The sequence below is a fragment of the Oncorhynchus mykiss genome, chromosome 11 (genome assembly GCF_057628025.1).
Source record: "Oncorhynchus mykiss isolate SJ-2025 chromosome 11, ASM5762802v1, whole genome shotgun sequence".
In the NCBI taxonomy this organism is placed as follows: Eukaryota; Metazoa; Chordata; class Actinopteri; order Salmoniformes; family Salmonidae; genus Oncorhynchus; species Oncorhynchus mykiss.
In genome coordinates, this window is record NC_143032.1 from 32,474,557 (window position 1) to 32,496,917 (window position 22,361).

The window sequence follows — 22,361 nt, forward strand, 5'->3', positions numbered from 1 at the left end:
CCTCCACACTTCATGGTGTGAACCACACATGCAGAGATCATCCGTTCACCTACTCTGCGTCTCACAAAGACACGGCAGGTGGAACCAAAACTCACATTGGGACTCATCAGACCAAAGGACAGATTTCCACAGGTCTAATGTCCATTATTCATCTTTCTTGGCCCAAGCAAGTCTCTTCTTATTATTGGTGTCCTTTAGTAGTGGTTTCTTTGCAGCAATCTGACCATGAAGGCCTGATTCATGCAGTCTCCTCTGAACAGTTGATGTTGAGATGTGTCTGTTATTTGAACTCTGTAAATAATTTATTTATCCTCTGCAGCAGAGGTAACTCTGGGTCTTCCTTTCCAGTGGCGGTCCTCATGAGAGACAGTTTCTTCATAGCGCTTGATGATTTTTCTGACTGCAATTTCCCGCATTGACTGACCTTCATGTCTTAAAGTAATGATGGACTGTCATTTCTCTTTGCTTATTTTAGCTGTTCTTTCCATAATATGGACTTGTCTTTTACCAAATAGGGCTATCTTATCTATACCACCCTTATCTTGTCACAACAACTGATTGGCCCCAACGTATTAATGAAAGAAATTTCACAAATTAATATTTTAACAAAGCACACCTGTTAATTGAAATACATTCCAGGTGACTATCTCATGAAGCTAGTTGAGAGAATGCCTTGATGACAGCTCTGCACACTTGGCAAAGGGGTGGCTACTTTGAAGAATCTCATAAAATATATTTTGATTTAATCCTTGTTTTGGTTACTACATGATTCCATATGTGTTTTTCGTAGTTTGTTTTCACTATTATACAATGTAGAAAATAGTAAAAACAAAGAAAACCCCTGGAATGAGTAGGTGTCAACTTTTGACTGGTACTGTATCTACTCGTTACTATCCATTCCATTCACAACCATTTGAATTTGCCGCCCACAAATGGTAAATAAGACATTTTAAGTGTTTTGTTTGGCTACAGCAGGTTATGTTCCTGCTATCGATCAGTGAAAGGTTAAGCAAACCAGGTGTGACATGCAAAGCAGGGCCCCCGTAAGGGTAAGGGACAGACAGGTGTGGACAATGTGTTGTATTTTCCATCTCAGTTGTGTTAGTATGAAACATCATGCAAAAGAAATGTACTTATCTCTCATGCCTTGAGGTACACTGCGTTGTCAGTGTCAAACCAAATGCAATGGATAGAGGACCTATGCCATCTAGTGGGGAGGGTCTCAATAGATGAAGAGTTGGAATGTGCCTCTGGGGTGCTGTTGGGACAAAAGGGGTCACTCCAAATGGACAGAAATATCGTCTGTCCCGTATTTAGCTTATTGGACAGACGAGGCACACCTCCCCATACCCATGAGAAAAAGCATACAGGTTTCATGAGAAATTGATTCATATTATATAATTTAGGTATAACATTCAAACCTATGTATACAATTAGCAAATACACTTCCATAGTTCATCTTTCAAATGAAAAGGGACAAACTCACATTTCTGGCATGAAGGCTGAAGAGCTGTTGAATACGTTTTTTTTGTTGGTGCAGTACGCCCTCTGTGGAATATTAAGGGAAAGGGCAGACTTATCCTACAACCCATCCCTATCCTCTTCCTCAAATCATTGTCCCTTTGTCACAAAAAGACATTGAAAAACATATTTGCTTGATTGCAGAAATAGATTTATTTTCAAACAGATATAGTTGGATGTGTGAAACAATGTCATCTCCACAAATATTTTTTTTGTGCATATAAAACCACAAGACACTTCCTCTTGGAAGGTATTCCAAAGCCTTTGTTCAGTCCTAAGGCAATCTGGACTAAGGCACCACCCACCTTCAATTTACAATACACACCCCTTGGTAGCTTAAGTCCATGTAAGTTACATTCCCTCAAAGGTGTATCAAAACAGGGAATGCCCAGATATGTTAAATGCAAAACCAACCAGATCAACGGTAAAATGTACATAATGGGTTTTTGTGTATTATTGTAATTAATTTACACAGCCAATCCGATAAAACAGTAGAAAATAAGGCATCTGCTTAAGGCTGGTGTAATGTGGGTAATGCTCATTAGGGCACGCAATGGAATACATTAAAAAAAATCAATCAAAAACAGAAATTTGTGTTTCTTCTGAGAACAGGTAGTAGTAGTCACTCCCTGTAAGTCAGATTTTTCTTCTGCTTGGTACCTAATGAACACGACTAAGGCTAGGCGCTCTGCTCCGTGGGACTCTGTCTGCGGGACTCTGCAGGGGGAGGATCACCTCCTCACAGCTTAGCCTTAGCCTGGAAGAAGCTCATGATGGCCTGCATGCACTCGTCTGAGAGCCAGCGCTCCACCAGGCGCTCCACCTCCTGGTCGTTGACAGTGTGGAGACGTTCCTTCTCTGTCCCACGGATCAGCTGCTTGGAAAGTGTTAGGGACTAGGACAGCCAGGAAACAGCAATAGGAAGAAAGTAGAGGACAAATAGACAGAATAAAAATGTGGATACAAAACAAAAGTGTAAAAAAAAAAAAAATGATACTGTCCACAAAATGTGGAAATGTGTCTATGGTTTCATTATACTGACATAAAATAATAAACAGGTTTTCAAATGCAGTGCTCTATACTCCAGCAATTTGGATGACATATCAATTGATGTCTACAGTCCTTTATGGTATTTTCATGCATAGCAGTTTTTTTTTATATTAGAAATAAAAAAGCACATTATGCCTCTAGTCCACCTTTTTAGGGAACCATAAGTAGGTTGGTCCCATATCCCTTGCATGCAAGTGACTTTAGGAACTGTGGATGCATTTAAATTGTGTTTTGGTTATGCCTTGCCCAATAGTAAGTGAATGGTACTGCCCAAACGACCAGTGTCACAGCGGAATCAACAGCTGAATATGAGCTGAAATCTATTAAAAGCCTTCACAACATGACAAACAATTATTGGCTTATTTTCCTACTGTTCTGAAGCAGAACGATCTGTGTTTTAACCATTTTACAACTATAATTTTGCTTCCTAGTTGTCTCTAACTGCCTACCAATTGTGCACATATTGTAGCATCGCCATCAGACTATACAGAATGAATTACGCTTTCCTGTAACATTTTCCCTGCTTATTTGAGTGATTATGTAATATTGTGGCCTAGATATACTGCCATGTCCTATATTACTGACACTTAACATTTTGGAATATTCATTCAAATCACTGTAAACTGTGCTGTAATCAAATCAGACCTTGTTGAAAATGTCAATGAAATTGTGAATAAATTTCAATGTGCAGAATGTGGCTCCGGTCACTTAAAATAGGAAAAGGAGTCCGTCCACGGAAGCACAGCCACGGCCAATAACACAATACAGAATTCCTGGAACGTCCCGAAAGGAAGTTATGTAAAATACAACCAGCTTTCATCAATATTGATTCATTCAGGAATGTTTCTGAATACACAGCTTTATACAAAACACACAAACATTTCAAACGTTGCCTGATGTTCAATGTTTGCTGGGGATTTGACTCACATTCCTGGGAAGCTTGGCATATGCCTTCAGTCTGGTGGCCACCTCGGTTTGGAAGCTGCTGTCGGGAAAGACCTCGGTAACCAGGCCCTGGGCACACGCCTGGGTGGCTGTCAGTTTCTTGTTGAACAGCAGCATCTCACTGGCCTAGTCACAGAGCATGACAATGTTGTCCATTAGTGTAATTTCATTCAATTCAAACTGCAAGTCTAATACATACTAAAATAACAAAAGTAAAATAAATACCTGGGAAAACCCCTCTATGAAATGCATCAGTTAAACTTAAAGGAACAAGGGGGAGTATCCATACCTTTGCATTGCCCATCATTTTGGGGAAGGTGTAGGAGGAGCAGGCCTCTGGGCTCTGTCCCAGCTGGCTGAAGGGGGTGTGGAATGTAGCCTGTCAGGAGGGGAGGGCACAAGTTAGGCAGGAACAGCCCCAACTGCTTACGGCAGAGTTTAGTGAAAAATGGAAGTGGAGAATGGCAATGTAGTGGTATGGGTGGTGCGCTAGTGGTCACAACACTGTTTTGCTTATTTGACCTCGATTGAGGTATGCATGTAAAACAGTGGTCTCCAATTAAGATCCTGGAGAGCTTTTCATCCAGCCCAGTATCAACACAAGTTTCAGAAAATCAACTAATCATAGTCAATATGTCAGTGCTGGTGGACAGGATCCACAGCCTTTCTCTCCGAAGTTTGATACCCCTAATATAAACCAATGCTAGTCTTGTACCATCAACTAACATACATATATAGAGGGAAGATATAAATGTGTTCTAAGCTAACACTGAGTGGACATGACAAAGCACCTTACCCTCTCCGTGGCGTAGACCACCTCGAACAGGCCCAGTAGAGTGACGGACACACCCACAGCCGGACCGTTGATCACTGCAATCAGGGGCTTGGGGAAGTCGATGAATGCTTTGACAAACTCCCTACACAACCACACACACACACAACCACACACACACACATACACACACACACACACACGTTATAAAAATGGTTCTCTCAAAGTGAACCTCTTGCTTGCTCTTTTTGGGGAAGTCCTTACCTCAGCAACTCGCCTCCATCTTTTGCCATCTGCTGCATCCCGCCCTCAGGGATTTTGGTGAAGTTTGTCAAGTCGTTGCCACTGCAGTAGAAGTCTCCACTACCTTGAGGGGGTGAACAGGAATAGCCACAATTAACAATTAAGAAGACTGGAGCACTATTTGCAAGTCACTGCATCACTGTAAAGACTTAAAGGGGCAATTCAAAGAATTAAAAGGGGCACCGCGCCACCGTTTTGGTAAAAATCCAAAGGGATGGGGCTGGTGAAATATAAGTACTCTTAAATTAATAGACAGAGTCTGTCCATCCACGACAGCAATTTCCAACATTTAATCATGTTTTAAGGCTATAGAGTGTTTGTTTACAATTACATCGTTTACAGCTTATATTTTGGGTTCTGGTGGGGTTAGACAGTTGAACTAAGCTCAAGAGGGATTTATAAATTGTATTTTTCAAGACTCAATGGCTATATATCATTAATTTAAAAGTCAAAAAATGGATGTAGCAATTACAGATTGCCCCTTTAAAGATATAAAGCAGGGGTGGGGTGTCAAACTAATTCCATGGAGCCTCTGCTGTTTTTTTTTTTTTCCTTTCTAACTGAAAGACCTAGACAACCAGGTGAGGAGAGACACTTACTAATCAGTGACCTTAATTCAATAATCAAGTACAAGGGAGTAGAGAACCCCCAGACACTTGGCCCTCCGTGGAATGAGATTGACACCTGTGGACTAAAGAAAGAAAAACCCACGCACAGTACATTGCAACCACATGCTTTTTTTGTGCACCATAATAAACCGTGTGTAATATACTGTGTTCTGGCTTTTCTTTAGTCCTAGTGTTCATTTTTGGCCCAGCAGTGCACAGTGATCTCAGAAAGTATTCAGACACCTTGAATTTTTCCACATTTTGTTAGGTTACAGCCTTATTCAAAAATGTATTCAATTGTTATTTTTCCTTATCAATCTACACACAGTACCACAAAGGGGTATTGTGTGTAGGGGCTCCCGAGTGGAGCAGCGGTCTAAGGCACTGAGTCTCAGTGCTAGAGGCATCACTACAGACCCTGGTTCCATTCCAGGCTGTATCAAAACCAGAAGTGATTGGGAGTCCCATAGGGCAACGCACAATTGGCCAAAAGTCATCCGGGTTAGGCTTTGGCGGGGTAGGCCACAATTGTAAATAAGAATTTGTTCTTAACTGACTTGAATAGTTAAATAAAGGTTAAATAAAATGAAGACAAAGAAACAGGCTCTTAGAGATTTTTGGTAATTTATAAAATAATTTAAACTGAAATACCACATTTACACAAGTATTCAGACCCTTTCCTCAGTACTTTGTTGAAGCACCTTTGGCAGCGATTACAGACTTGGGTCTTCTTGGGTATGACGATACAAGCATGGCACACCTGTATTTGGGGAGTTTCTCCCATTCTTCTCTGCAAATCCCCTCAAACTCTGTGAGGCTGGATGGGGAGTGTTGCAGACCAGCTATTTTCAGGTCACTCCAGAGATCGGGTTCAAGTCTAGGCTCTGACTGGGCCACTAAAGGACATTCAGAGACTTGTCTCAAAACCACTCCTTGGTTGTCTTGACTTTGTGCTTAGGGTTGTTGTCCCATTGAAAGCTGAATCTTCGTCCTAGTCTGAGGTCCTGAACGCTCGGGAGCAGGTTTTCAATAAAGATATCTGTACTTTGCTCTGTTCATCGTTGCCTCGATCCTGCCTAGTCTCCCAGTCCCTGCCGCTGAAAAACATCCCCACAGCATGATGCTGCCACCACTATGCTTCACCATAGGGATGGTGCCAGGTTTCCTCCAGATGTGGCGCTTGGCATTCAGGCCAAATAGTTCAATCTTGGTGTCATCAGACCAGAGAATCTTGTTTCTCATGGTCTGAGAGTCTTTAGGTGCCTTTTGGCAAACTCCAAGAGGGCTGTCATGTACCTTTCACTGAGGAGTGGATTCAGTCTGGCCACTCCACCATAAAAGCCTGATTGGTGGAGTGCTGCAAAGGCTGTTGTCCTTCTTGAAGTTTCTCCCATCTCCATAGAGGAACTCTAGAGCTCTGTCAGAGTGATCATTGGGTTCTTGGTCACCCCCCTAACAAAGGCCTTTCTCTCCCGATTGCTCAGTTTGGCCGGGCTGCCAGCTCTAGAAAGAACCTTGGTGGTTTCAAACTTCCTCCATTTAAGAATAATGGTGGGCACTGTGTTCTTGGGCACCTTCAATGCTGCAGACATTTTTTGGTACGCTTCCCCAGATAAGCGCCTCGACACAATCCTGTCTCTGAGCTCTACGGACAATTTATTTGACCACATGGCTTGGTTTGACAGGTGTGTGCCTTTCCAACTCATATCCAATCAGTTAAATTTACCACAGGTGGACTCTAATCAAGTTGTAGAAACATCTGGTGGACTCCAATAAAGTTGTAGAAACATCTCAAGGATGATCAATGGAAACAGGATGCACCTGAGCTCAATTTCGAGTCTCATATCAAAGGGTCTGAATACTTAAGTAAATAAGGTATTTCTGTTTTTCATTTTGAATACATTTGCAAACATTTCTAAAAACCTGTCTTTGCCTTGTCATTATGGGGTATTGCGTGTAGATTGCTGAGTATTTTTAAAATACATTTTGGAATAAGGCTGTAACGTAACAATATGGAAAAAGTCAAGGGGTCTGACTACTTTCCGAATTCACTGCATGTTACTCGTTTCAGGAAACTAGGCATATGTCGCATGGCACTACTTCATAGGAGCGCCACATGAACGTAAACTTTTTTTTGTTTTATCAAAATGCGTTTTTTGGCCGTCTGGAACATGTGAACTTTCATGTGCCTTAATAACAAACTTGTATGCCATCTGTAAATATTAATAACATTGTTAAATTACAAGCTTAGTTTGTTTAGCCACGAAAAAAATCCATAACCTTCCCGCCGAGAGACGAGGTCAGATTGGTCCGCCATGTAGCACGCTTCTGTCTATAATATGAGCTCGTCAGTATGGGTCGATCAGCTCGTCAATCCTTTGTGACGCTGCTTTTTTGAAAGATATTACGTTGGAGAACTGCATAAAAGTTGCTCTCCACGTTCTGGAGGACCGAGTTTTGAAATCAGTGGAATTAGAGTATGATAGAGAAAATTCTGGTGTTTAATTGCAAATATGCAGACAGAGTCGAAAAAAGAACACAGAAGGCTGTTGTATAAAACACCTGTCTCCGGATTACATCTTCAAACTAAGGGCAACCATGGCATCCGTGACAGAGAGGGAGAAGTGTCCATCCATGTATATGGGTAAAATAGTCTAGCTAGCTACATTTTCACGTTACACGTTACTAATTTTGTCAGAAAGTCGTTTTCATTTCAAGAAAAAGTTTACTGTTAGTTAGCTAACATTATGTGTATGATCTGTGTAGTAATTGAACCTGGTTGGTTAGCTACCTGCAGATTCATGCAGGGAAGTAAGATCTGTGTAGTAATAGTCAATAGTCAGTTAGCTAAGGTGCTTGACTGCTGTTAGGTCAGAACGATCGGATCAACCCTACTTTTCAGCCAGAGCGTCCAGTGTGCGCTATGAATGCTCTGAGAACGAAACTATTTGAATTTACGAACAAACAATCATAACGCTCTGAGTTACGAATGCCCTGAGCACACTCTGGCACTCCAGATTAAATTTACGAACACACCCGTAGTATAAGCCAGCCTTTAGTCTTGAAATCTTTAGTTATTTAGCACATAGCCTCACATGTGAATCTTTAACTTCTTGGTGACTGGGGGGCAGTATTGAGTAGCTTGGATGAATAAGGTGCCCAGAGTAAACCTGCTGCTACTCAGCCATAAAAGCTTGAATATGCAAATAATTAGTATGTTTGGATAGAAAACACTCTGTAGTTTCTAAAACTGTTTGAATGATGTCTGTGAGTATAACATAACTCATTTGGCAGGCGAAAACCTGAGAAGAAAATCCAACCAGGAAGTGGGAAATCTGAGGTTGGTCGATTTTCAACTCAGCCCCTATTGAAGATACAGTGGGATATTGGTCATGTTTCACTTCCTAAGGCTTCCACTAGATATCAACCGTCTTTAGAAAATTGTTTGAGGCTTCTACTGTAAAGGAGGGGCTCATAAGGGCTCTTTGAGTCAGTGGCAGAGTGCCACAGGCTCGTGACGCGCGGTAATGCGAGAGGTGGCTCCCGTTCCATTGCATTTCTGAAGACACAGGAATTCTCCGGTTGGAACATTATTGAAGATTTATGTTAAAAACATCCTAAAGATTGATTCTATACATCGTTTGACATGTTGCTACGGACTGTAACAGAACTTTTTGACATTTCGTCTGCTCCTAGTGAACGCACTTCGTGACTGGATTGGTTTACAAAACGTGCTAACAAGAGTAGCTATTTGGACATACATGATGGACATTATCGAACAAATCAAACATTTATTGTGGAACTGGGATTCCTGGGAGTGGATTCTGATGAAGATCAAAGGTAAGTAAATATTTATAATGCTATTTCTGACTAATGTTGAATACACAACATGGCGGATATCTTTTTGGCTTGTTGGGTCTCTGAACGCCATACTCAGATTATTGCATGGTTTGCTTTTTTTGTAAAAAAAATTGAAATCTGACACAGCGGTTGCATTAAGGAGAAGTTTATCTAAAGTTCCATGTATAATAGTTGTATCTTTTATCAATGTTTATTATGAATATTTCTGTGAATTGATGTGTCTCTGTGCAAAATCACTGCATGTTTTGGAACTACTGAACATAACACGCCAATGTAAAATAAGATTTTTGGATATAAATATGCACTTTACAGAACAAAACATACATGAAGTCCTATGAGTGTCATCAGATGAAGATCATCAAAGGTTAGTGATTAATTGTATCTATATTTCGGCTTTTTGTGACTGTTTTTCTATGACTTGGTGGTGACCTTACAATCTTTTGTGTTTTTTTCACGGTAAAGCGTTTTTAAAATCAGACTCTGTGGTTGGATTAACGAGAATTTTATCTTTAAAATGGTGTAAAATACTTGTATGATTGAGGAATTTTAATTATGAGATTTTTGTTGTTTTGAATTTGGCGCCCTGCATTTTCACTAGCTGTTGGAGAGGTGGGACACTACTGTCCCGAATATCCCAGAGAGGTTAAAGAGATGGGTGGAGCTAAAGCTTAAAGGGGTGTGAACGATGCTGCATGGGTGTAGACAAAGAGCTCTCCAGTCGGTACCAAAACATTTAAGGGCCATTTTCTCAAAAGTGAGGTTACAAGTTCATCAACTTTCAAAGCAGAATTACTTTCCCATTGTTCCTCAAGTGTAGTGTATGATATACCATTTTCTAGCTCTGAGGCTCTACTTTCATTCAATGTAAAAATAAAAAATAAAAAAACATTTCAAATTTTGCTACACAAGACCAAGTCGAGCTGGTCGGTCACATATTCATATCACCGATGCTCTCTTTAATGGATTCACTATTGCAAATGGGATGAATAGGTTGGTTGGCTCTACCTGTGATTACAGTAATGACAGAGTCATCTTTGCCAGATTCCTCCAGAGCCTTGATGATCTCGTTGTACATCTGGATAGAAGGAGGAAAACAATAGAATTGAAGAACTAGATGATTACTGGATATTTGGGATGCGCGTAGGCAGTTGGAAATGTCACTATTACAGTGCTTTGCAAAAAGTACTCATCCCGCTCAAGTTTTCAGTTTGTCTTATTTCTTGTTTGTTTCACAATAAAAACATATTTTACATCTTCAAAGTGATAGGGATGCTATGTAAATCAAATGATACAACCCCCCCCCCCCCCCAAAAAAAAAAAAAAATCTATTTTAATTCCAGGTTGTAGGGCAACAAAATTGGAAAAATGCCAAGGGGGGTGAATACCTTCGTAAGCCACTCTACAAGGCATGCCACAAAATGCCACTGGTGAATCTGCGGCAAACCTTTGGCAACAATATTTATTGCCACTAGTGGCAATAACACTTTTTTTTTCACGAGTTCCAAGACCAGTAACAGCTGATGACCAGTCTGTGGGAGAAGAAAGCTTAGTTTCCATTTTCCAACAGAGTTATCTAGCTACTTACCAAAGTTGTCCAGTGAGTGTCTAACTTAATTAAACTTCATAATTATGTTAGCTAATTGATGCCTAGTTAGCAATGTTATGCTTTATGGGATAGAGTGAAACACATTTTGTTTATCAGTTTCAATCCGTCAGTACCACTGACTGGCTAGCGCTTAGCTAGCTATCATATTTTTGCACAATTCATGTGATAGCTAGCTAGCTAACTAATTATTTGCCTAAGCCTTTTTAGGTGAATACATTGTTGTTTTTTAATAACAATATGCCATTCAATATGCTAGTGTCACTGTTCAGTAAAATGTTAGCTAGCACAACAGCTAAGGTAGCAACAATATTAGCTGATTTGACAAAGCGAAAGTTCACTTTCGTAGATGGATACCCTTCCCTTAGCTGTGGTGTTGGAAGAGGATGCATCAAAACCCTTTGAGTGAATCGTCTTCAAACTTAAGGTAGGCAAATAAATGTATTATCATAAATGTAAATTCTGACTTTGTAACAATTAGATCTCTCATTGCTTTAAACTAGTAGCTAGCTCATCTTGTTCATGTGTTGTTCCTTCTCTCTTTCTTTCTAGATGTCATCAAGACAGATTGACTGAAGGCTTCAAACTAAGGAAAGAGAAATGTGTGCACCAGGTCAAGATTCCTTGAATGGCTTTGAGATGTAAGTTAACAATAATTCATTTTAGAACAATATACACCTGAGTCAGGAAAAAATAAACAACTAGTAGACAACTGGCTCTTAAATTATGGAGACCCCAGTCTATATTGAAGATCATATTTAGCTGATTAGTTTGAATCCATTTTGTTTAGGCTTGGCTAGAGACAGACACTACATACAAAAGTTGGCCACACATTTAAAAGGTAGATTTAGTAGGCCTAAGTCCCAGATTCCAAGAACACGGGATGAGATGTTACTTTGTGCAAGCACTTCCAAGAGTTCATGAACAGTGAGCCTGGTGAAATTTGGGGAGCGCATCGTCAGTAGTGTACCTTTGGTTCCTAGGGTGTTTCGGCCTTTCACACTATACACCCTCCCCAAAGGCAGCCAGCGACAGACTGATCAATCCTACGCTTGCGTCCCATTCCCAATTAGTCATAGGAGTTGCCTTGTTGTTGATAGCCAACATCCCATGGGACTATGCATGGCAGGGGCGTCCTCCTCCCTGAGTCAAGCAGTGTTGACCGCATACCTCCTTGCCCTCTCACTTCGGGGCCCAGCTGGGGTCTTTCCTCTTCATCTAGAGCCACTGACTGCTGCCTTCTGCCGGCTCCGATACAGCTTTGATTGCCGAACGCTGGCTCTGGCCCTTAATTCCCAGGTCTCTAAGCTGGTTGTAGATGTTCCCACAAAACCTCTGCAATTGCCGGCCAATGTCAGCTAGCATTTTCCAGTCGCGGGCCAAGCGAGGTTTATAAGGACTTGGTTGTGACGCCAAGTGTAGCGTCCTTGGGTGAGGCTCGTTTTACACCCTGTGAGAATGTGCCTGAGGCTGGCTGGCATGGAACAGAGGGCACAGTCCGGATATACATCATACCATTGATGAAGATTAACTGGTGTTGGAAGGACGTCATATGTTGCTCTGATGGAAAAGCTCAACCGCCTCGCTTCCATGGCCCACAGATCCTTCCAGCTGATCTTCCTCTTCTCCACACTGTTCCATCAAGTCCACTGTCCCTATTTGGCAAGAGAGACTGCCTTGGCCCACCTTGCAGCCTTCTCCTGATGGCGTACTTCCTGCACTACCATCTTCCGCCGCTCTGGTGCAGTGGCCTTACTCCAAGCAGCACGGCTAGTTAGCCCAAGGCCTCCTCTCCCTTGCTGAACATGACCCACAATGTCAGCATGTCTGAGGGCTGCTGTTGCCTCCTGGACTGCTTTTCCTGGCCTCCATTTGCGCCCAGTTGCCAAGGTCGGCGCGTTGTTGCTCACCACTGGGTCTCCAGATTCGTTCAGTGTCATCTGGAGCCTGGTTTTTGCACACTTGAATTCCTCTGTTAGAGACTGGTGAGGGGCAGCTTGAGGACACCATCCTTTTCCACTTCCGATGCCTTCTTCCACTGTTTCTTAAGCTGTCTCCTTTCTTGAACGAGGCGCTTGATTTCTTGTTGCTCCTGGAAACTGGTGGAGTTGGAACCTTTCTCCCGCCTTTTGCACTCCAAAGCTTTCTGCCCTGTACTCATAGATGATGTCCTCCATCCTCTCCAACTTCTTCTCCACTGTGCCTCGAAGTTTCTCGAGGGTCAAGGTAAGGTCAGTATTCACTGTTTCCCACAACTTCTTGTCACTGGCGCCAGGCCACTTCCTTTCGACTGCAGGTCTGGGAGGCTGGGTGAGTTCCACTCCTGTTGTTGGTTCCACCTCAGTTGTTACTTCGGTGCTTGAGTTTACGTCCTCCATGACAGTGGTACTGATGCACTGCAAACTATGTTTTGCGTCCAGTTGCTGTGCTTCATTCGACTGATTTGATCGCTTTCACAGAAAGTAATCAATGCAAGGCCTCTGTCTCTCTTTACCCAAACACCCCTTCTTCCCCTGGTGGATCCTCAACCCAAGGTGTGATGTAACTTTCCTCCAACCACAGATACATACCTGCATCTGTTTGTGGCCTGCTGTTGCAGCAGAACTTGTGACAGTTGCTGTGGTGTTCTCTTGTGCTGTGCTCTCATTACTCGTAGTAATTTCCGGTCCAGTCGTTACCATGTTGTCAGCCGATGAGTCATCTTCCGCCCCCGCTCTCGCAGACTCTAGGGGTATTCTCGTATGTTGACTTTCTATAGCTAAAGCGGGTGTCTCCAACATACTGCGAAGCATGGGAAACTACAGAAATTGTAAGCTACCCCATGACTGTCCCAGTGGGGTCTATTTCCTCCTGTCAGCCGTCTCTCCGTGCCGCCACAAGGACTTTCCCCTGTTGTCAGATCTTTCTCAGCAGTCACTGGACAAGTCCAGATATTCAGATTCCAAGAACACAGGATGAGATGTTACTATCCTTTGTGCAAGCAGTTCCAAGAGTTCATGAACAGTGAGCCTGGTGAAATTTGGGGAGTGCATCGTCAGTAGTGTACCTTTGGTTCCTAGGGTGTTCCGGCCTTTCACACTATACACCCTCCCCAAAGGCGGCCAGTGACAGGGTGATCAATCCTACGCAGTTTATGCTAGCTAGATTGTTTGTTTATATAGCATTTATACAAGGCAGAGACATTTTATTGCTGAAAAATATATACACTACATTACCAAAAGTATGTGGATACTAGGGCTGTTACAGTGACCGTAATACCGCAACACTGGCGGTCATGAGTCATGATGGCAGTCAAATTCCACATGACCGTTTAGTCACAGTAATTAGGCTTCTCCAAGGTCTGATGCTGCTAATCATCAGTAGCCTACCAAACAAGTGCTTGTCAAATTGTGAATGAAAGACTGATGAAGTGTGTACAAACCTGCACAAAAACACAAAGCAGAGCTCATGCCTTCAATGCAACTTTTTTCAAATCCTCATCAGTCGCACCATACAGCCTTAGAATGTATAAAAATCTAAACATACATCAACATTTCTATCACAACTAAAGTTACATAAATAACTCGAAATTATACAGTTGTTGTTATACAGCATATACAGTTGAGGTCGGAAGTTTACATAAACCTTAGACAAATATATTTAAACTCAGTTCACAATTCCTGGCATTTAATCCTAGTAAAAATGCCCTGTCTTAGGTCAGTTAGGATCACCACTTTATTTTAAGAATGTGAAATGTGAGAAAAATAGTAGAGGGAATTATTTATTTCAGCTTTAATTTCTTTCATCACATTCCCAGTGGGTCAGATTCCCAGTGGGTCAGAAGTTTACATACACTCAATTAGTATTTGGTAGCATTGTCTTTTTAAATTGTTTAAAAGGCAATGGGCCACAAGCTTCCCACAATAAGTTGGGTGAATTTTGGCCCATTCCTCCTTACAGAGCTGGTGTAACTGAGTCAGGTTTGTAGGCCTCCTTGCCCGCATGCGCTTTTTCAGTTCTGCCCACATATTTTCTATGGTATTGAAGTCAGGGCTTTGTGATGGCCACTCCAATACCTTGACTTTGTTGTCCTTAAGCCATTTTGCCACAACTTCGGAAGTATGCTTGCCAATTTGGTAGACACATTTGCGACCAAGCTTTAACTTCCTGGCTGATGTTTGGGTTTAAAAAAAAATGTTTTACTCCTTTTTCTCCCCAATTTCGCAGTATCCAATTGTTTTTTTTTAGTAGCTACTATCTTGTCTCATCGCTACTATCTTGTCTCACCGTACGGGCTCGGGAGAGACGAAGGTTGAAAGTCATGCGTCCTCCGATACACAACCCAACCAAGCCGCACTGCTTCTTAACACAGCGCGCATCCAACCGTACCAATGTGTCGGTTGGTCCCACCTTTGCTGCTATAACAGCCTTCACTCTACTGGGAAGGATTTCTACTAGATGTTGGAACGTTGCTGCGGGGACATGCTTCCATTCGGCCACAAGAGCATTAGTGAGGTTGGGCACTGATGTTGGGTGATTAGGCCTGGCTCGCAGTCTGCATTTCAACTCATCCCAAAAGGTGTTCGATGGGGTTCAAATCAAATCAAATCACATTTTTTTGTCACATACACATGGTTAGCAGATGTTAATGCGAGTGTAGCGAAATGCTTGTGCTTCTAGTTCCGACAATGCAGTAATAACCAACAAGTAATCTAGCTAACAATTCCAAAACTACTACCTTATAGACACAAGTGTAAGGGGATAAAGAATATGTACATAAAGATATATGAATGAGTGATGGTACAGAGCGGCATAGGCAAGATACAGTAGATGGTATTGAGTGCAGTATATACATATGAGATGAGTATGTAAACAAAGTGGCATAGTTAAAGTGGCTAGTGATACATGTATTGCATAAAGATGCAGTAGATGATATAGAGTACAGTATATACGTATACATATGAGATGAATAATGTAGGGTATGTAAACATTATATTAGGTAGCATTGTTGAGGTCAGGGTTCTGTGCAAGCCAGTCAACTTCTTCCACACTGATATCATCAAAACATTTCTGTATGTACCTTGCATGCTGAAACAGGAACTGGCCTTCTCCAAACTGTTGCCTCCAAAGTCGGAAGCACAGAATCGTCTAGAATGTCATTCTAAGCTGTAGAGCGAAAATTTCCCTTCACTGGAACAGTGAGTTTTACATCCAAGGACAGGCATTTTTTTTTTACGCACTACGCGCTTCAGCATTTAGAGATCCCGTTCTGTGAGCTTGTGTGGCCTACCACTTTGCAACTGTGCTGTTGTTGCTCCTCGATGTTTCCACTTCACAATAACAGAGCTTACAGTTGACCCGTGCAGCTCTACTCTAGCTGGACAGAAATATGACGAACTGAAAGGTGGCATCCCATGACGGTACCACGTTGAAAGTCAATGAGCACTTCAGTAAGGCCATTCTACTGCCAATGTTTGTCTATGGATATTGCATGGCTGTGCATACCTTACAATTATTTGAGAACATAGCCCAGCAGACAAATCATTACAAACAGTAACCAGCCAAGTAGAAGTCAGAAATAGATATAAAATTAATCACTTACCTTTGATGATCTTCATATGGTTGCACTGAGAAGACATTAATTGATTCAATAAATGTTCCTTTTGTTCGATAATGTCTCTTTATATCCAAAAACCTCTGTTTTGTTTGAGCGTTTTCTTCAGTAATCCACAGGCTCAAACGCAGTCACAACAGGCAGAAGAAAAATCCAAATTGTCTCCGTAAAGTTCATAGAAACATGACAAATGATGTTAATATTCAATCCTCAGGTTGTTTTTAGCCTAAATAATCAATAATATTTCAACCGGACAATAACGTCGTCAATAGAAAAGATAAACAAGAAAGGCACTCTCTCGGTCGCGCGCATGAAAAAGCTCTGTGACACGGCAGGGTCCACTCATTCAGACTGCTCTTACTCCCTCATTTTTCAGAACACAAGCCTGAAACAATTTCTAAAGACATCTAGTGGAAGGCATAGGAACTGCAATTTGAGTCCTAAGTCAATGGATACTGTAATGGCATTGAATAGAAAACTAACAACAACAAAAAATCCTGATTCTTGAATGGATTTTTCTCTGGTTTTCGCCTGCCAAATCAGTTTTGTTATACTCACAGACATTATTTGAACAGTTTTGGAAACTTTAGAGTGGTTTCTATCCAAATCTACTAATTATATGCATATCCTATCTTCTGGGCTTGAGTAGAAGGCAGTTTAATTTGGGCACGCTTTTCATCCAAAATTCCAAATGCTGCCCCCTACCCTAGAGAAGTTAAGACATTGAAAACATGTTTAGTAAGTTTAGTTCTCACTGGGAAGCAAGTTCATTTAAAATTACAGTGCCTTGTGAAAGTATTCGGCCCTCTTGAACTTTGCGAACTTTTGCCACATTTCAGGCTTCAAACATAAAGATATAAAACTGTATTTTTTTGTGAAGAATCAACAACAAGTGGGACACAATCATGAAGTGGAACGACATTTGTTGGATATTTCAAACTTTTTTAACAAATCAAAAACTGAAAAATTGGGCGTGCAAAATTATTCAGCCCCTTTACTTTCAGTGCAGCAAACTCTCTCCAGAAGTTCAGTGAGGATCTCTGAATGATCCAATGTTGACCTAAATGACTAATGATGATAAATACAATCCACCTGTGTGTAATCAAGTCTCCGTATAAATGCACCTGCACTGTGATAGTCTCAGAGGTCCGTTAAAAGCGCAGAGAGCATCATGAAGAACAAGGAACACACCAGGCAGGTCCGAGATACTGTTGTGAAGAAGTTTAAAGCCGGATTTGGATACAAAAAGATTTCCCAAGCTTTAAACATCCCAAGGAGCACTGTGCAAGCGATAATATTGAAATGGAAGGAGTATCAGACCACTGCAAATCTACCAAGACCTGGCCGTCCCTCTAAACTTTCAGCTCATACAAGGAGAAGACTGATCAGAGATGCAGCCAAGAGGCCCATGATCACTCTGGATGAACTGCAGAGATCTACAGCTGAGGTGGAAGACTCTGTCCATAGGACAACAATCAGTCGTATATTGCACAAATCTAGCCTTTATGGAAGAGTGGCAAGAAGAAAGCCATTTCTTAAAGATATCCATAAAAAGTGTCGTTTAAAGTTTGCCACAAGCCACCTGGGAGACACACCAAACATGTGGAAGAAGGTGCTCTGGTCAGATGAAACCAAAATTGAACTTTTTGGCAACAATGCAAAACGTTATGTTTGGCGTAAAAGCAACACAGCTCATCACCCTGAACACAGCATCCCCACTGTCAAACATGGTGGTGGCAGCATCATGGTTTGGGCCTGCTTGTCTTCAGCAGGGACAGGGAAGATGGTTAAAATTGATGGGAAGATGGATGGAGCCAAATACAGGACCATTCTGGAAGAAAACCTGATGGAGTCTGCAAAAGACCTGAGACTGGGACAGAGATTTGTCTTCCAACAAGACAATGATCCAAAACATAAAGCAAAATTTACAATGGAATGGTTCAAAAATAAACATATCCAGGTGTTAGAATGGCCAAGTCAAAGTCCAGACCTGAATCCAATCGAGAATCTGTGGAAAGAACTGATTACTGCTGTTCACAAATGCTCTCCATCCAACCTCACTGAGCTCGAGCTGTTTTGCAAGGAGGAATGGGAAACAATTTCAGTCTCCCGATGTGCAAAACTGATAGACATACCCCAAGCGACTTACAGCTGTAATCGCAGCAAAAGGTGGCGCTACAAAGTATTAACTTAAGGGGGCTGAATAATTTTGCACGCCCAATTTTTCAGTTTTTGATATGTTAAAAAAGTTTGAAATATCCAATAAATGTCGTTCCACTTCATGATTGTGTCCCACTTGTTGTTGATTCTTCACAAAAAAAAACAGTTTTATATCTTTATGTTTGAAGCCTGAAATGTGGCAAAAGGTCGCAAAGTTCAAGGGGGCCGAATACTTTCGCAAGGCACTGTATATGTGTAACCAAAAACCTGATTTGCATACACAATGAGTTATTAGCAAACAGATTGTTTGCCACAAGCTTCACAAAATGGTTTGCCAGAAGTTCAAAAGTCACCGCTAGATGTTTGCCAGAAGCCTGTTTTTTTCTTGTAAGGGTGATGTTGGGAGGAGGGAATAGACAATGACACGAATGCCTAATAACTTAATTGATGTACCTCCACATTGATGGCGTTCTTCTTCTGTGGCCTATTGAACCGGATAGTGGTGACGTTGTCCTCTGTGGAGACCAGCAGCGTGTCAAAGGAGGCAGCGCTCCCAGTGGGCTGTGCGGCTACCACAGGTCCCTCAGGAGCAAGGAGAGAATCAATCAGGTCCACATACTGCTGTCTGGCTTCTTCCTGAGAGGGAGGAATAGAGAGTTATACAATGTATCAATGTATGCCTGTCAATGTCATCGTGTGAAGAAAATGGCACTTTACCACATTGAGGACATTAGAGTTTTTATGGGCACTGAAAATTGTGACATTCAATAAGAATGGCTGCTTCTAATTTGTTTTAAATTTTATTAACTACAATCATTTTCAGCTGTGTTTGACCTTTCTCACAAGTCGTGTATTTTTGTCTGTTGTTTTTAACAAACTTGGGAGGAATAGCCTTGATAGACAAATGGGTATATTGCTCCCGAGCTTTTGTATAATTTCAGCTAGTAGTTTTGAAAGTAGTGTTCACGAGCCAAAACGGTCCCCGAAAATTGTAAAGTTGTGAACTACATCATCCATTTCGTATGATATGTTACGTCCTGAATAAAAAAAAAAACATGTTTTGCAATCTGTATACAGTATGTTACAAATTCCAATTCGTACAATAAGTTATGAATTAATAAGTGCTTAATATCCCGGACTGCATCTTCAATAAAATGTGTATGACAGTGCTGTCATGTATATTCAATAATGGACTGCAGATTACCTGAGATACAGATCCCAGAGACTTCCAGGCATCCCATTTGGCCTTGCCGACAAAGTCAAGCATCCCTGGCTTGGGTGTGTTACAGGGTCCCTGAGTAGCCTAATAAGACAACAAAGAGAGAGGAGAAGATACTAAAATGGGAGGATCAGTGTCTCCAATAGACTTTAAGGTGCTTGCTTTCTTCATCCTGTCTCCTTCATGCACTCTGATAGGATAACAATCTGGGTCATTGTCATTAGGTCTCAAATGAAAGAAAACAGACTGAAACAGGGAGGGACTACTATAAAACAATGAAGGGAACCTAAGTGGGCCGACATGAGCATGGGCGATGGAGCGTGAACAGGTCGGGACCAAAGTTGGGAAAAGCTGAAATGTATTCACATACTCCACGACATCGCATTGCTATTGACCAATCAAAGCTTACTATAGTTTCCAGACCCTACTGGATTGGCTGTTGATACCTAGCATTAGCTAGCCTCCGACATGAGGGCGAGGTTAGCATGGCTATCCCTATAGTGAATCACTGAGGTAAGACCCATATAGGGTCAGTTGAGTCAGCAGAGTTGATGCCAGCAACCCTCAGGATTTTTCCTGTAAGACCTGAGATTCAAAATCTTCAACCGTTCAAATACTGGCCCGCTTCTATAACCCCAAAGCTTTCTGTCATCCACTCAATACAACTGTGACAAAGCAAAACTGAACAAGGAGCCCACCCCCTCTATCGCTCATGCTCTTGATGTTCGGAGACATGACAGCCAAGTAGCTAATAACAAAGACCTTTCACCTGTTTGAAGAGAGCATAGATTTTCAGCTTGGCCTCATTGCCAGGGTCTTTCTTCAGCGTGCCCATCTGACTCTTTGCACAGTTGAATTGCTCCACCGTTGCCCCCATCATAGAATCAGCTGTGTGCAACTTCAGAGTGGGAATATGTTATACTTGGACAGCCCTGAAGAGATCATTTCAGGACAAATGAGTGACATAGCTAACTGGTACTGTTTCCTAAACAATTATGAACTGCCACAAAAGGTTAAATAATATTATACATAAGCCTAAATGTTTCAATAAAATGCAAAATCACAAATTAACTTGGCTGAGGGCACTAAGATCGCTCTGAACACCTACAATGACCTTTTTAAATTATCACATTGGATATGGGGAGGATTGGGACAGGATGACACATAAATGTACTGTGAGTGTTGCAGTACTGTTTGTGATACAACCATGTTGTGACAGAATTCGATGGGCCATCAATAATTAGTTACTTGACGATTCCTCTGATTTTCATTCATTGGTAGTTAGACACACCCTCATTGGTCTGATGATTAGACAAGGCTCATAAATCTGGATGTGGGGAAAGGTCATAGTTATTGAAAGTTTAGCTACTTTGGCTAGCAAGCTATAACCACAGAATATTTGCTTTAACTAGAAGTATTAACTAGCTAGCTACCAAGCAGATCATCATGCAAGCTTTTGTGGTGGAAGCAGATACGCTGGAATGTAGGGTAATTTATGTACGGTAGATCTCCTACAGAACAGCTCAGCGATTATTAGCAAGCATGGTTGAGTAAACATCTTTCCAAGCAAGACAGACACCACTTGCTCGTGAGTCGTGCAGAAATTAACCGGTAACGTTATCTGTGCAGAACATGACATCTTTGAGACAACCTTAGCTAAATACAGGCACCGATAGAGGCTCTCGTGCCAACCAGCTAAACTTCATGGTGAAAATTAAATGACCATTCGTTTCCATTAATCATTGAGCTATGCTAAACTAGCAATCTATTGCTCCCTTCATACGGAACAGCTAAACTAAAATCTACTCAGTTTAACCTCAGCTCCGTGCACCATGTCCACATCAAGTTAGCAGTAAATCCACCTTGCAAGTGAGTGTGGTGTTTTTAGGTAATCTTACCTGAAAAATCGCCACGGTGAAAATATGCGTAAAGCTACAGACATGACAGTGGTGTAATTTCAGTCCAAAGTACAGTAGCAGGCCTGGTTGTACAAGACTTTTCGAATAAATTAATTCGCTGTTTACAATCCAGAACTCGCCCCCTCACCTTCGTTGCTTTCACCATTGGCTAATGCCTTGTTTACATCCTGACGTGTTCATTACGCTGTACGTCATCTTCATGCAATCTCGTACCTCTACTGGACAGAGAGCATAAAGTCAATAATAGGGGTGCCTTCTCAATTGGAACCTCCTCGTGTCATGTTTCCTCTTTGCTCGTCTCCTTCTCACAACCCATTGGAGGAGAAGGTCAGAGGGGCGGGACCTCTGGCTTTCTCATCCAATGGATTTTGACTAAGACATGGAGACTGGGGACCCGTAAAGGACAAAAGGACCAAAAAAAGAGAAAAGGCCACAGTTTCACAACACAAGACAGGATGGAGGAGATCATAGTCGCTTATCAGATATCACATTTATTTTGGGAGATTGTAAAATAGGACCTTTTCATTCAGACAGAAGAAAAATATTGGGCGCATTTTGGCTGGTCACTTTTGTCAAGCGGTTGACCATCGTTGGTCACAGCCTTTCAAATTGTGATGCATTATCTGCTCATAAAAATGATCATACTCGCAACCATGTGGAAGAAATGAAGAACATTACAAAAATCATGTGATCAAAGGTCATGGAGTTTTTGACAAAACTGCAGTTGCTTCTCACCAACTGCACCATGCAGCCATCACTTGTCATCCTCAAATTGTTTCTCTAACCTAGATGGTAGATACTGTAGCT

The 22,361-nt window shown here is 41.7% G+C and overlaps 1 protein-coding gene across 9 annotated transcripts; it reads right to left on the reverse strand.

The window, feature by feature from the left end:
- Positions 1-1,650: 1,650 nt before the first annotated feature.
- Positions 1,651-21,863, reverse strand: LOC110535574 (enoyl-CoA delta isomerase 2). Of its 9 annotated transcripts, none has more exons than XM_021620648.3 (11): positions 21,534-21,774; positions 20,884-20,962; positions 20,405-20,567; positions 19,621-19,719; positions 18,870-19,052; positions 10,066-10,135; positions 4,553-4,655; positions 4,313-4,433; positions 3,806-3,895; positions 3,499-3,642; positions 1,651-2,416 (listed from the first exon to the last, which is right to left on the reverse strand). In XM_021620648.3, the coding sequence occupies exons 3-11, from the start codon at positions 20,513-20,515 to the stop codon at positions 2,261-2,263; spliced, it is 1,077 nt and encodes a 358-aa protein (XP_021476323.3). In that variant the 5' UTR covers positions 20,516-20,567; positions 20,884-20,962; positions 21,534-21,774; the 3' UTR covers positions 1,651-2,260. The 9 variants fall into 9 exon arrangements, with proteins under 9 accessions (XP_021476323.3, XP_021476319.3, XP_021476322.3 ...); XM_021620644.3 differs by having other exon boundaries at positions 20,405-20,533; positions 21,534-21,728; XM_021620647.3 differs by having other exon boundaries at positions 20,842-20,962; positions 21,534-21,722.
- Positions 21,864-22,361: the final 498 nt, after the last annotated feature.